This window comes from Marmota marmota, unplaced genomic scaffold (assembly GCF_001458135.2).
Source record: "Marmota marmota marmota unplaced genomic scaffold, marMar, whole genome shotgun sequence".
In the NCBI taxonomy this organism is placed as follows: domain Eukaryota; kingdom Metazoa; phylum Chordata; class Mammalia; order Rodentia; family Sciuridae; genus Marmota; species Marmota marmota.
In genome coordinates this window covers 21,631,698-21,646,731 of record NW_026000241.1, presented here as the reverse complement: position 1 = coordinate 21,646,731, position 15,034 = coordinate 21,631,698, and the positions used below count along the sequence as shown (strand labels likewise).

The window sequence follows — 15,034 nt, the reverse complement described above, 5'->3', positions numbered from 1 at the left end:
AAATGAGAATGTCTTTTAAAAATTAAAAATGTCAAACTTATACATAAAACACTTCGTGTGTACTTTTTAAATGCACATACTGTGTTTAAAAAGTAATACATGTAGACAAATAAAGGCACAGTTGTTCTTTAACTACTAGCTAGCTTCTGCTTAAAATAAAACTTATGGCTTTCTGGGTCAATAATTGTACACTTCTACAGTATTACTAGTATTTTGTTACTATTTTCAAAAAAGTAATATAAATTAATTGTAGAAAATTAGGAAGTTGCATAAAAATTTTAAAAGAAAAAGCAATATAAATTTGTCTTTAAAATATTTTGATGCCTGTTATCTGCCCTTAATCCAAGCACAGAGTATTTTATATGTATTTATGTATTATGTATATATGCACATAATTTTCCAAATTGGTATCATACTATATTGGCTGATTTATAACTTGTTTTTTCCCCAGCAATGATATATTATGACTATATTGCTGTGGAATGGAATACCAATTGTCTGAAGACTATAAATTTGTGTATAAATTCTTTATTAAAATTTAAGCAATTCCCTATAGCTGAATATTTAGTTACTTCTAAAATTTAGCTATTTTAAATAATAGCTATGAACTTCTGTGTAGCTTTTCACCCCTCACAATTCTATAACTATTCAAAAGAATACATTTGTAGAAGTAGAATTTTTGGAAGAAAAATATATGCAAAATCAAAGCATGAGATATGTTTTATAAAGTTATTCTTTAAAATAAAACTTACAAATTTATATACCCATAGGTAGCTTATAGGAATCCACTGAGACTTTCATCAACTGTAAGAAGTACAGTTATTTGCCAATTTAATTAGTGAAAGGTATCATGACCTAGTTCCTAATGTGTTTCCTCAATTTAGACAAATCAGTGAAATTTCTCTGGTCATTTATTCAGTACAGTGATTTCAATACTAGAAGTGACATTAGACTGAGTTAGGAATGTACCTTAGGACCACCTATGGAGGCTTTGGATGCCAAGCAGAGGTGACTAGATTTTATTAGGTGGACCAGTTGTTCTCAAGGGATGGTACTACATTTGTAAGCAGTATCTTGAAAATAGGTGCAAATATTTTTAATTTTCATGGTGTTTGGGGATTACTATTGGAATTCAGTGAGTGGAGACCAGACACTCCAGCTGCCCTCAATGTGTAGGGCAACCTTGAGCACCAAAGAACTGGCCCAGGACTTGCCCAACTTTCAAATATTCTACTGAAAATTCAGGAGATGAAAATCCTGATTATAATCATTCAAGCCCTTCAGATAACTCTATTTTCCATGCAATATCAAATACTCTGTGCCTATTTTTTTTAAAACCACTGTTTTTTACTACCATGTAAAGCAGTGGAAAATATATTTACTTCAGAGTTTTATGAAGATCTGTGCATCATTTTAAAAAATATTTAATATCTTACCTTTATTTTGTTAATTTAGATTTTTTTTAATGTGGTGTTGTGAACCCATTGCCTCATGCATGCTAGGCAAGTCCTCTACCACTGAGCCACAACCCCAGCCCTATGCACCATTTTTGAAAATTATATTGCCATTACCACACCTTTCTTGTTATTTGCATCACCAACATCACCCATTTACAAAGTTTGCATTTGTGTATGGCTTACACTCACTATTTCTAAGAATATGTACAAGAATCTTATCGCTTCTACATGTCTTGTGATATTGTCATACTCAAACTCTGATGTGATAAAAAAGCATTTTCATTATAAATGGATTTCTCCTTTATACTACATATGAGGTCTTATACAGTCTTTATGAAATTATGTATATAAGTAAACCATATTTTCTATTGGTTTCATCTTAGGAGGGTAAAGAGAACATTATTTACTATGAAGAGTGGTCATTAGGTCTGACAGGTTTAAAAATGGCTGCTTCAAAGAATGGGGAGCAATTCAGAGTCTTCCAGCAGGAGAGTGAAGATAAAGCAAAGCTTCAGGTAGGAAAAGAATGACTTTATGGCAGGTGTGGTGGCACACACCTGTAATCCCAGCGACTGGGGAGGCCACGGAAGGAGGATAACGAGTTCAAAGCCAGCCTCAGCAAAAGCAAGGCACTAAGCAATGCAGTGAGACCCTGTCTCTAAATAAAATACAAAATAGGGCTAGGAATATGGCTCACTGGCTGAGTGCTCCTGAGTTCAATCCATAGCACCAAAAAAAAAAAAAAAAGGAATGACTATGACATTTGCCATAAAATGGATGGATCTGGAGACTATCAAGCTAAGAGAAATAAGGTAATCCCAAAAAACCTAAGGTTGAATGTTCTTTTTGATATGTGGATGCTAAAATACAACAAGGGGAGGAGGGGAAGAATAGAAGTTCAACTGATTAGACAAAGGGGAGTGGGCAGAGGGGAGGGGGACAGGAATAGGAAAGACAGTGAACGAGTCTGACATATCTTTCCTGTGTACATAGATAAATATACCACAGTGACTCTCCACATCATGTTCAACCACAAGACGGGGATCCTAATTAAAATAAGATATACTCCATGTTTGTATGAATAAGTCAAATTATACTCTACTGTCATTTATAACTAAAAAGAACAAAAATTAAAAAATTAAAAGAAAATAAATTGGAGAAAGCATGGCAGGAGGCAAAGGGACCAGAAAAGAGGCAAATACAATCTAAACAGGGAGCTAATGAAGATCTAGGATATCATAATGCCTAAAAGAATCAGAAAGAAACACATTCAGGGAGGACATCTTAAGAAGAGAAGTCACTGGAATTCAGGGCTTGAATATCCTTCAGTATAGTGTCACAGAGTAACTGTCAAGGTATCAGATGCAGAGTGACTGTTCTCAAAAACAGTCACATATGTGCACACATATTTGCAAGCACACACACCCATTTGTGTACACCAACACTCCAAACTCAAACTCATTATCAAATAATCCCTCCCCCTTCTCCTGACAAAGGGAAGACTTATCACAACCAGTGATTCTGAAATCTGACAGCACAACCTGACACTAGTGTGAATCTAAGGGGCAAAGCCTTATTTGGTTTATTTATTTGTTTGTGATTCTCCATCCAAAGTAAATCCTGAAATAAATTTCAAGTGTGCATTAAGTACACTGTGGGTTGTAAATCACATACTTGTACTACAGTCAGCAGAAAACCATAGAGATCAACAGTAGATATAGATACCTCACATCCACATTACCACATTCATGCACATGCACCCACACAGAGAAAGACAGAATAATAGGAAACTCAGAACCCGAAGAACAACAATAATTTGTGTGCAGCATTCCTTGTTTTTAATCAAAAGCATCCACGAGAATTAAAATCATATAATATTAGATCAGACAATAGGAAAAGATGGTTTAAAATGGCAGAAAAGTATTTCCAAAATGGAAAGATGGATAGGAACCATAAGAAGATTGGGTATTAACCATAAGAGAAACGATAAACACTTCATGTTTAATCTCCAATTAAGTTAAAAGTATATAATATTTTGAATTCTCTCATTTCAAATCATTTCAATTTCAAATTTTCTGAAAATAGAAAGTAATATAATGAGTGAAAAATATTCCCCAGTACAATGAAATGATCTGCTCATTTTCATCCTTACCTGTGCGATACTACTGAGTCAACAAAACACAAAAATCACATTGTCCATTTGCTTTCTTAGAAATCAAAAATTATTTCTAGTTTAGTGAGAAAGATGGCAATCATATCTTTCTCATCTGGAAGCAGTTTCTCTCCCCACCCTGTCAAAAATCACCAGTCGCATTCTATCAAAGTAAAAAATGTGCCTCTAAACCTCACTATTAAATTCTCACATTGTCCAGTTCCTGCTTCTTTTTATGGATTACTTACCATCTGAAATGTATTCTTAAGCACTTTCCTGTTTGTGCTGTGTGACAAAAATACAAGAAAAATCCCGAGGACTATGCTAACCACCTGAAATGGATAGTGAAGTGCTTGTCAAGGCCCAGACACAGGTAACAACAGCCACCTCTCCTCATTTTTGCTGCCTGACCTCAGGTTTGATAATAGGTGGAATATGTATTAGTCATCTACTATGTCCCAGTGCAGGAGGTGTAATGCATCATGAGGAAACAGAAAATGACCTGCGGCAGGTAAGACTAGAGATGGACATGGCTGAAAGGCAAGGCAAGATATTCTTTCTCTTAATGTCAGGGCAAAAATTCCAAGCTCTTTATATTGGAAGAGAAAGCCCCATAACCCTGCTGCTTTTCTCTCCTCTCCCATCACTTTTCCTATGCACCCCTATGGTGTTGAACCCCATCCTCCCCACCTGAACCTCTGGGTCTTTGTGCTGTGATTCTTCTTGGCATGAATGTCTTTACAATTGTTCTTTGTCTAGCATCCGTGTGTTGTCTAAGACACAGCTCTAGGGATGCATGCTGAGGAAGATGTTCTTTCCACTTTGACTGCAAACAGAGTTTATCTCCATTTACTGGTTGTCTCTTTACTCATTGCCTCCTTGAACATGAACTTCTCAAGGGCAGAGACAAAGCTCTTGGATGTTTGTATCTCCAGAGCATAACACAGTGAGCACTCAGTCAATGTGCACTGTTGCCTGACAGATAAGTCTGTCCTTTCCTTCAAAGGGCATGTAGGAGGGCTATCACTATAAAAGTTATTAAAATAATTATTGTTTTCTCCATTGAGGAGAGTAAGCAGATTGCAAGTCAGAGCCTTTTACTAACCAAGGGCATGGAGTCTTCTGCGTGGCTTGGGAGGGAAGACACAGGGATAAGGGATTGTTTAAGTTTAATGGTACCAAACCATCTTGAGTTCTGATGCTACAACATCCCTATGGGAACTCTCAAGTTCACTTTCAACATAACATTATGTTCATACTGCAGGGGGTGGGATCAAGTAGTCTTGGCTCATGAGACTTCAAAGTTCTTGGATTCTGGATTAGAGGCAAGATAGGCAAGGTGTGGATGAGACACAGCTGGCCCTGGAGTCTAGACTTCTCCCTACTCTAGATTTTCAGTTCTCAACAGCTGGGCGTGGAGACACTTTTAAGCACATTCTGTTGGGTGATTAACTGAAAACCATTCCTGGAATTTCTTTCATTTTCTTCCTGGGAGCTCTTGGGTGTAATGCACAGGACTTCATTGGTGAAGAGGACAAATGCTGCACACTTAAAAAGGATGTCAGATTGAGACTTCTAACATTATTTCCAACTGAGGGGATGCAGCAATCACTGAGATGCTCCCACAGAGCTGAGAGCAGGAGCTGTTCATCACACAACTTTCACCTTTGTCCTGTTTGTTACCAGACCACATTTTCTGTACCCTGGGAAACAGAACTTCTAACTAATTCTCCACTCATCTTGCAAACAGCACAATTTTGTTTTGAATTTGAGTGTGTACCTCAAGTGTTGTTGATTTGTTAGATGGAATCATTTGACAAGTTGTTATTTTCTAATACAGTAGGAGCCACCTCTTGGAATCTTCAAGAGGCCACAACAAGTACAGAATTATCTATAGCATCAACAGACATGATCATTGAGTTTATCTCATTAGAAAGAAAAAATATAATTTCCTCATTACTTACCAAATGGAGTTTTTCCCAGAATTCTGGTCCTTCTTCCATCTCTCTAAGGCTTGGTGGAATGTACCAAAAGCAAATATTGGCATATTCAGGCTGAGGATTAAGAAAATTTGAAAATTTCCTTACTACCTTAAGATTTAGAATACAACAAACAAATACTTCTTAAATTCTTAGGTCATCTCTTTAAGAGTTATCTTGTGTGTATAACTTTGATAATAAGTCAGAATCTTATAGAGTAGACATCCATCTGACTAATTTCTAACAACAGCCTATTAGTAAATCTTTTCCCCCATGTTTGCACCTAGGAGATTCTCTTACATAAAGGTGGGTACAGACCATGAACGTGGAGCTGACTCAAAGCAGTGCTGACCATCAATCAGTGCCTGATCGACATATGCACAGGACCTTCCTTTTCAACAGTGATCCTTAAGTTATTTTTTTTTTCACCACTATATCCTTCCAAAATTTCTTTTGGCAGCTAAAATTAGCCTTTTGTTACTAGCTGTACCTGATAAATACAAAAGCCCTGTGAATTGATAGCAGTGTGACATACTTGGGCTTCACTAGCCAGCACTGCCACAACCCTAGCCAATATTTCTAAGGATAAAAAGGAGAAGACGAAGGAGGAGGACAAAGAGGAGGAGGAGAAAGAAGGAGGAGGTAACAATGATAATGATATCATCTTGACTCCTGGCTCTCAAACTTCAGTAAAAATGTGAATGAACCAGGGGGGTCCAAGTTCCTGTGCTCAGATCCAGGGTCTGATTGAGGCTAAAGAGCTGACATCTTCTAAAGTGGGTAGTATGTGATCTATGTTTGGGAAAATGGTATGAACTATGGGCTCTAGTTCAGTTACCTTTCCCACCAGCCTGTTTTCCTATCAGACATGATGTGGTTAAACACCGGATGATGTTCCAGAACAGGCTTCAACCCAGCCATTATCACAAACCATGCTTTGTCCTCACTAAACCATATAACAAGAGCCATGACAAAGGCAATCATAATAACCAGGTGATCTGAGACATTATGTTGGGGATTCACACATTGGACACCTGGAATTATATTTGGGAAAGAATACTCTTCATTTGAGGCTTATCACTGACAGTATTTGAAAGGACTTTCATTTTTCCATGACAAATACAGTTGGCAGATAACCAATGTGAGGATAGTTCTCAATAACCATCAGAATTATGCATGAATGTCAGTACAAAGCACAAAGAGCGAGCAAACAACTATCACCTCATATCTTAACATCAAGACTGATATCATATAGAGCTCTGATTTTAGTGGATGTTAAGGCACAAGTGAGTGCTCGGGAATATTTCCAGCTTAACAAGAACATTGATCTGATCACCCTTTCATCTTTAAAAATTTTAACATTCCTATTAGATACGACAAAAAATAGAGTTACAAATCTTCAAAATATAGAGTAGTTAAAATGAAGTACTATGTAATTGAACTCAATTTCCACAAACATTTATCACGAGACTACAATAGATTTTTAAAGTCTGCATAATTCACACTTGGATTTCTGATTTATAATTGATTTGGTTACTCTCAGCTAGAATGTATTGGGCTTCCGACTTCTTTGATCACTTAATGTGAATAAATCTTTCCAAATAAAGTAACTATGATTAGAAAGTAAAAGAAAAATATAGTTAACCGTTACTAGACTCTAGGATTTTATGTCTGTATATCAAAGAGGACTTTTCCCCCAGATGCCATTTATGTCAGCTATACATTTATTGCCTTTCAGTTCCAAATCCACCCTCTCTTGGTGTCCTGCAGTAATGGAGGTGGAGGGTGCTGGAGGTACACTGGAGAAGGAAGTGGGTATGTCTTCCTGGTTTGGTATGCAAACTTCATTGGCCTCCTGAGGAGTCTGTGGTTCTTTTTAGCAGCAAAGAGCTCCAGGTGCATTCTCCCCTCAAAAGGCATCATAGCCAACTGGCATGAATGGTATTTCCCGTCATATGTCCCTCAGGTAGTTTCTTGGAGGAGTGACACCAGCCAAGCGTCTGGCTTTGCATGACTTCTCTAGTCACCCAGTGGGTAGCCTGCAAGGAGCTCCAAATGATGGCACCTCTTTGGAGATGGCTTCCCTCAGTACTCCAAAGGGTGATGCCGAGCAAATCCTGCCAGTGTTACATGATGTCAGTGAACTTCTCTGAGATCCTGTGCACTATTGGTGACACCTCTCCAAGAAGGCCTGGATCTTTGTCTGGGAGAGGGGAGACAGAATACCTCTTCCTCAGGTGCTCTGTCTGGGTCCTAGGAGTAGTGGATGCTCCCTATATCAGTATTCCTGTTCTGTTTGTTTGTCTTTGTGGTGCTGGGGATTGAACTAAGGGACTTGTATATGCTAGGCAAGCACTATGCACTGAGCTACATGCCCAGCCCCGACTCCTGTACATTTTTAATTTCTCTTTCTTTCCTATGAGACAATTCCTCATGACTGTAATTCTATGTTAATAATCCCCCATCTCTCTCTCCCTCCTCTTGCCATATATATATCCTTCCCACTTGAAATTATCAGGCAAAAGTTTTGTTCTTCTAAATAGACCCTGATTAACATATCATTAACTATATTCATTTGATTTTCTTTATTTTCATGAGAATATTATAAAATATTTTATAACAACTTGATCTGGTACAAAAGATGCTATATTTCACAATTTGAGGCCTAAACCTTGTAAATTTATTCCCTTTAGTAAGTTTCTGTTTAGATATTTTGGTAGTGACATTTCTGTGATTCCTTTTGCCCATTCTCTTTTAGAATGGGATGATTTCAGTGCTAAAGACATTTGAAAACCTGTAAAGCTCTTTTGACACTTCATTTCATTGGAAGAAATTTGATGCTCCATTTGGTGGAATACCTTCACTTTAATCATTTCCAAAATTACTGAGAGTTGAAAGACAGTCTCTGAATGTTCACTAAGAACATATTTGAGTTTTTCCCCTGTCTCTTTCACGCTGTAGCTTGTATTTCATACACTGGCTTTCTTCAAGACACTTCAAAGCTCTAATGAGTATTTCCAGAGCAGAACCATTCACATGCCACTTAATTTTAATTCCCTTCCTATATGAAAGTATGACCTCTTGGGTATCTTGGGAAAACGCTTAGTCTATGTTCTTTAAAAACCATAAAAATGGAAAGACATAAAAAAGGAATTCATCTCTGTCGTGCAGGGTACAAAAACCCTGTAGCAACAAGAACACTGTCATAATCTTTAAATTGCCATTAGAGAAAAAATGAATCTATCCTGATTTTCAAATAGGAAAAAGAAACAGATATACTCCAAGGTGCTTTCATGTGAATCCCAGGATGGATTATTGAGTAAATGATAAGAGACCACTTGAGAAATCAATTCATGGTCACCAAGAGATGACAGTTCAGTAAAACTGAGTCATATAAAAGGAGTCATCCCCTTCGTTTGCAAAGTCATTAAATCAGAATAGTAGTAATAAAAACAAATCGAGTCCTATGCATTTTAATAAGTATGAATGTGAACTCCAGCACACAGATTCAAATAATCAATCAGGCAAATATTGAATGAAGGCAAGCTGGAATGGTGGATTATAGCTGACTTCAGGCTTCCAGGTTTTAAATAAGATTGGACTACTGAAAAATGTCAAAGGCAGGCTTAGGTAGTACAAAAAGCATGGGTTTTAGACTCATAAGGATGTGGGGTTAAATTCCAAAGATCTTTGCTTGAATATGGACACATGTTCTAAGTATCTGCTTTCTAAACTATAATACAGAGATGGAGATGGTATTGTCTATACTACAGCATGGGTCTGAGGAACAGAAAGATAATTTATTTTCAGTATTTGGTACCACATCTGGCACACAGTTGCACTCTATTAGATTATTTGGGGCCATATTGGTAGAAAGAGATGACTTTTCAAATGGATACACCGCCTCATTAAAATCAGTTGAGATATATTACTGTGTTAATTTCTGGGTAGCATATTTGAAAGGGAACACTAAATCTTGCAGAGTATCCACAGAAGGCCAACTAAACAGTAATACATAATAATCAGAATTTCCTATACTATGAATAGTCCAGAATTTCCTGGACTATGCATTGGGATGAGAACATGACTTAGTATACTCACCTCTAGAAATTCAGATGCAAGTTAGGGAGCTAGATGAGGCAGATAAACTACAATGGAGTGAGCATTACAGAAGAAGGATATATATATATATATATATATATATATATATATATATATATTTTTTTTTTTTTTTTTTTTTTTTTCAGAATATAATACTCTGGCAAAGGAATAGTGCACATGTAGAAGCCAGTGAATTCAGAAGAATGGCAAATAGAATGAAGAGGGGACAGTGTTTAATGAGAAGAGGTGAAGCTGGAAATGGAGGTGGAGGTCATATCATGTGGGGTTTCCTCATAGACCATGGCCGGGAGTCTGGGCTTGATCCCAGAGGTAATGTGGAGTCACTGCAGAGTTTCATCCTTGGGAACAGATTTCACTTTGGAAAAGCCACTCATACTACAGTATGGCGGATGGGCTGAAGAGGTCAAAGACTAGAAGTGGGACCCAAGAGGCAATCTATATAACAAAATGACTATGTAACATAAAACACACATGCTTGACACATCTTAGTAGTATGGTTCACTGAGTACTAGAATGTGAGTAATCTGTGCTACCTTGGAGAGAGATGAACTAATGGATTCTATGCAGGAGGAAGTGTACAAGCAGAGACTGATCACCTGTTGACTACCTGCAATGGACAGGAGGCCAACCAGATGTCCTTGAAGATGCTTTATAATTCTGCAAGTCTATGAAACCTAAATACCTCTTCCTAATGTAGATCTCAAAAAGGAAAACCAAAAGTTAAATAATTAGGACTCTCCCAAAAGATGAAAATAAAATATGTGAATGATGGTGTAAGAATGAATATACCTCTAGGAAAACATCTATTAGATCTTAGATCCAATCCAGGAAAAGTAGAGATATGATTTTCAGGTGACTATGAATAATGTACAATTTATTGAAAATAATAACTTTCAATCATCTTCAAGAAGATATGCATTGCTTTTGCTTGCTTCAGGATCAGATATTCAAGTGCTTGGTCCTCAATTATTGTGTTCACTTACTGTTCTCAATGTTCTGCTTAGATTTCTCGATGTTCTCTGCTAACCATCAGTCTGTCTGTCTCTCCCTCCCTCCATCCTCCTCAATTCGACACTTGCATGTGAAATTCAAGGTGTAATTCTATTTTATTTCTTGAAATAAAATAAGAGGAAGTGGAAGACGTATATCACATACAAAAAAATCTTTATAGGAGGTGCTGGGGGTGTCGCTCAGTGCAGAGCATGAGCTATATATGCAAGAGGCCTACAGTTTAATCCCCAATACCAAAAATAAACAAATAAACAAACAAACAAACAAAATAAAACCACAAAGAAAAAACTCCTTATAGTTGAAATTCTGGAGGATCATCTAGGAAGTCACCTTCACTGCAAGGGCCAACTGAATTCCATAGGGAAAATACTCAGGAGCAGAGGCTGCCTATTGATTAAAAACCACCCTAACTTTCTTAACAAAGATATTAATGTAATTCCCGAAAGTTGATGGTAGGAGGTTCCTTCCTCACACTGCTCAGCCTTTAGGAAGAATATTTTCATAATATCTCAAGCAGTTCATCTTTTTTTCTCATCACGTTTTTTCATCATCTATCAGAAGACTGTGCAGATCCAAGGTATACAGTATTTTCCATAAGCACTATAATTTCCATTGTTAAGAGAAACTAAGGCAACTGAAATTTGAGAAAATAAAGAAATAATTCAGACTCAAGAAAATCCAAAAAGTGACTCCAACTTGACTTAAGCCAATCACATGACTGTTGTTTCTCCCCTACATGGTTAGGAAGGCACCTTGAAAAACTCAACAGATTCTTAGTAATAAGTCCATTCTTATGGTTAATGAAATTATCAATAATTCCTAAATATCCTCCAATAACTAGTTCATATTCAAAGTTACCCAAAACTCTTCCAAAAAATGAGTTTTTATAGTTGGTTTGTTCAAATTAGTGTTCTACTAGTGTCTTTCATGCTGCATTTGGTTGTTAGGTATCTCTAGTCTCTTTGAACCTAAAACAATTATCACCACTTCCTCCTTTGTGTCTCTTTAACCCACTGACCTGTCAAAGGCACCAGGTTGCCTCTCTTTAGACATCCCACAAATTTGCCTTCTTGCTTCTTGGTAGTCTGACTAAAATGTCATTTAAGTGTGACTTTGCAAGTTCATTTGTATCTCAGATTTTCAGGAACTTTGAAGATTTAGAACCTCCTAATCTGATGCTGCCTTTGCAGATAGTGGTAGAAGCTGTTCTCTGGATTCCCTGAGAAGTGCTTCTCAAACTTGCTGAGGACTGTCATGACACCTCACCTGGGCTACTACAACAGTATCCTAGTTTGTCTAGTTTATTCTCTTCTTGTCCTCCCTTCACTCCACCCCATCACATTCCTCTCTCTTCATGACATCCAGCATGATATTTTCAAATTGGAATAGACTACACCCTTCTTGAAACATCTCCAGTAACTGTACTTGGAACAAGAACTGAAGGTCTCACCTTGATCAGCCTGACCCACCTGATCTCCTTTCTGCCCACATTTCCAACTGCATCATGTACTTCATTTCTCTTTGTTGAAGACACCTTCTTTCCAGGGCACCAACACATAAAATTCTCTTCTACCTAGAATGCTTTTCCCTCAAACATCTGTACTCATTTATTATCATTCAGGTCTTAGCTCAAAGATGAGCTTAAATGGCCCTGATCCAACCATCCAAGCCAAACCAGTCCCCCCATTTCCATTATAGAACTTGCCATACTGATAACATTTATCTGTATACTAGATTATCTCTCCTGTACTTTCTTATGAGTTCTCACTACCTGACATTTTCCAAGTATCTATTCGCTTGTTCAGTGCCTTTCAATTTCCATTTGAATGTCAGCACTATCAGGGCAGGAACATGCTCTGTCCCCATCTCCAGCATGCCCAGACTTGTGCCCGACAAATAGTCATTGTTCAATATATCTTGCCAAACAAATGCTCACCAAAAATTTACTAGATTTCTTATATACAGCACAAGTTCCTAGATTGCAACCACTCGGTAATTTTATATTAGGTTAAAAAAATGCAATAAGGTATAGGCTATAACAAGATCTAAGAAAACCTCATACTTTCTTTTAAATCAGAATTAAACAATATTCTCATATCTTAGAAAGAATTCCTCTAACTTTGTAACCACCTTACTTCTTATGTGTAGCAAACAATTCAACGACATCAACAACAAAATGACTTATTTTCCCAGTGCTTCAAAGCTAATATGCTTTCATTATTTTATAGAAAGAGAAAAATGTATGCATTATTGTGCGTTCTGATAATTGATTTTTCACATGCAGGCACAGTTGAATATTTGCACTACACTCATTATGCAATTTATATATCAAGATAGAGGTCATAATTTATTCACTATTATCCCTGGTAATTATTATTGAGCATTTTAATTTTCAACACTTAAAGGCAAATGTATTCCCTGTGAATCCAACAAAGGAAAAATGCTCACTAATAGAGTAAATTAACATAATGGACTCTATGAATTAAGCTAATGACTTGTTTTTAAGTCTGTAACACAAAAACCAACGAAATATAATAGATTAGAAAATTACCACGTTTATCACTGTTGAGTGACACACTGTGAACACAATTCCACCATTACTTACTTCCATCAGTAACTTGAATCCTTCTCTTTTCTTGATTTCTTCTACTAGGTACCTAAAATTAGAAGTAACAATAATATTTATAATTGCAATCTGAAAATGCCATGAACACAATTGACAAGTCTGTTATTTCTGATGCAGAGACAGGACTTTCACATAAGAAGATAGAGCTAAGAGTACAGGTACAGGCACAGATACGGATTTGAACAGATAATTCATGAGCCCACTGCAGTCCTCTGGGTCTCCATGGAGACATTCACTTTTTAATGATATCATGTCTATCAAACATGTTAACATCAGCTTTTAACTGCAGTGTGAAAGGCAAATAAAGGAGATTGGGTATATTTCTCTGACTATGTGGTTTTCACATCAATATTACAGAAGGGGGTTTAGCATAGACACTTAAATTACTTCTCTTGCTTGGAAGAAAATGTTTTGGGTACAGAATCCTTACTTGTAAGTTAATTTAAGATCAACATCTTCTCCCAAGATAATTAGTATGATGTTAAGAAATAAATGGACTCTAGACATTGGCAGAATATCTTTGATGTCATCTCAAATACAAAGAGAGTTATCAACTAGAAGAAAAGGAACAGGTACATGAGGTATGGAATATGATTGGGAAAAGACTAAAATGACATTAGGAATATAGAGTAAAATAACATTGACTCTTCTTCCCAAGCCTGGTTTTTTGTCTATATAAAAAATAAATCTGAAATGTTTGGCCTTGAAAACTAGTAATTTGATCAGAAGCCTTAAAAAGTTCACAATTTCTGACCCAGTGCTCAAATTTGGGGGTAAAAGGTAAATTAATGGTCAAAAGTTCTGAAAGAGATATGTATTTGCAAGAGATTTATTGTCATCGTAAATATAATACCAAAAGCAGAAACAAAGAAAGAGGAAAACATCAAACCCAACAATAAATAAGGACTGATGTGGAAAACTGTGGTCTTCTCATGGAATTATGGTACCATGACTATGTCACTAAATAATGTATCACCAATTAATTACTGAAGAACATACACAAAAATGTTCTTCTTGGGCCCCAACTCCCTAAGCTATAAAACTGGACTAAAACCAATCTTCCCAAGTTGAAAGTATCATTGTAAAAAAATTGAATAAATCCACACACAAAATGTTGTAAAGTCAAAAAGCTATAGAAAGAGAGGGTATTTATTATCACATTATTTACTAAATGCCATTCTAGAATGTGAATACAGAATGCCTTAAGCTACAACACGCTGTTCCTTTTTTCCCCAAACTTATTTACATGGCTTCGCAAATAAGGTTCAATATTGATGTCTACATGTAGGTCTTGTCTTTGAAATGTACAAAATTTTATAAATATCCTATAAATATTAACTACTAATGTCGATTCTTTATTTTGAGCAATAAAGTGACACCACACACACACACACACACACACACACAGACTCACAAAGCATTGAGCCTCTAAATACATATCCCTGTTTCCAAATATTTTTTTTTTTAATTTTTTATTGTTGGTTGTTCAAAACATTACATAGTTCTTGATATATCATATTTCACACTTTGATTCAAGTGGGTTATGAGCTCCCATTTTTACCCCATATACAGATTGCAGAATCACATCAGTTACACATCCATTGATTTACATATTGCCATACTAGTGTCTGTTGTGTTCTGCTGCCTTTTCTATCCTCTACTATCCCCCCTCCCCTCCCCTCCCCTC

The 15,034-nt window shown here is 36.6% G+C and overlaps 1 protein-coding gene across 1 annotated transcript in view; it reads right to left on the bottom strand.

Annotated features, from left to right (window-relative positions):
• Positions 1 to 15,034, bottom strand: part of Gadl1 (glutamate decarboxylase like 1) — a 168,144-nt gene that overhangs the window by 47,712 nt on the left and 105,398 nt on the right. Inside the window, exons 11-12 of the mRNA XM_048795378.1 lie at positions 13,327 to 13,378; positions 5,574 to 5,663 (exon numbers count right to left, since the gene is read on the bottom strand). Of these exons, the coding sequence (XP_048651335.1) occupies positions 5,574 to 5,663; positions 13,327 to 13,378 (142 nt within the window). The remainder of the gene's footprint in view (positions 1 to 5,573; positions 5,664 to 13,326; positions 13,379 to 15,034) is intronic.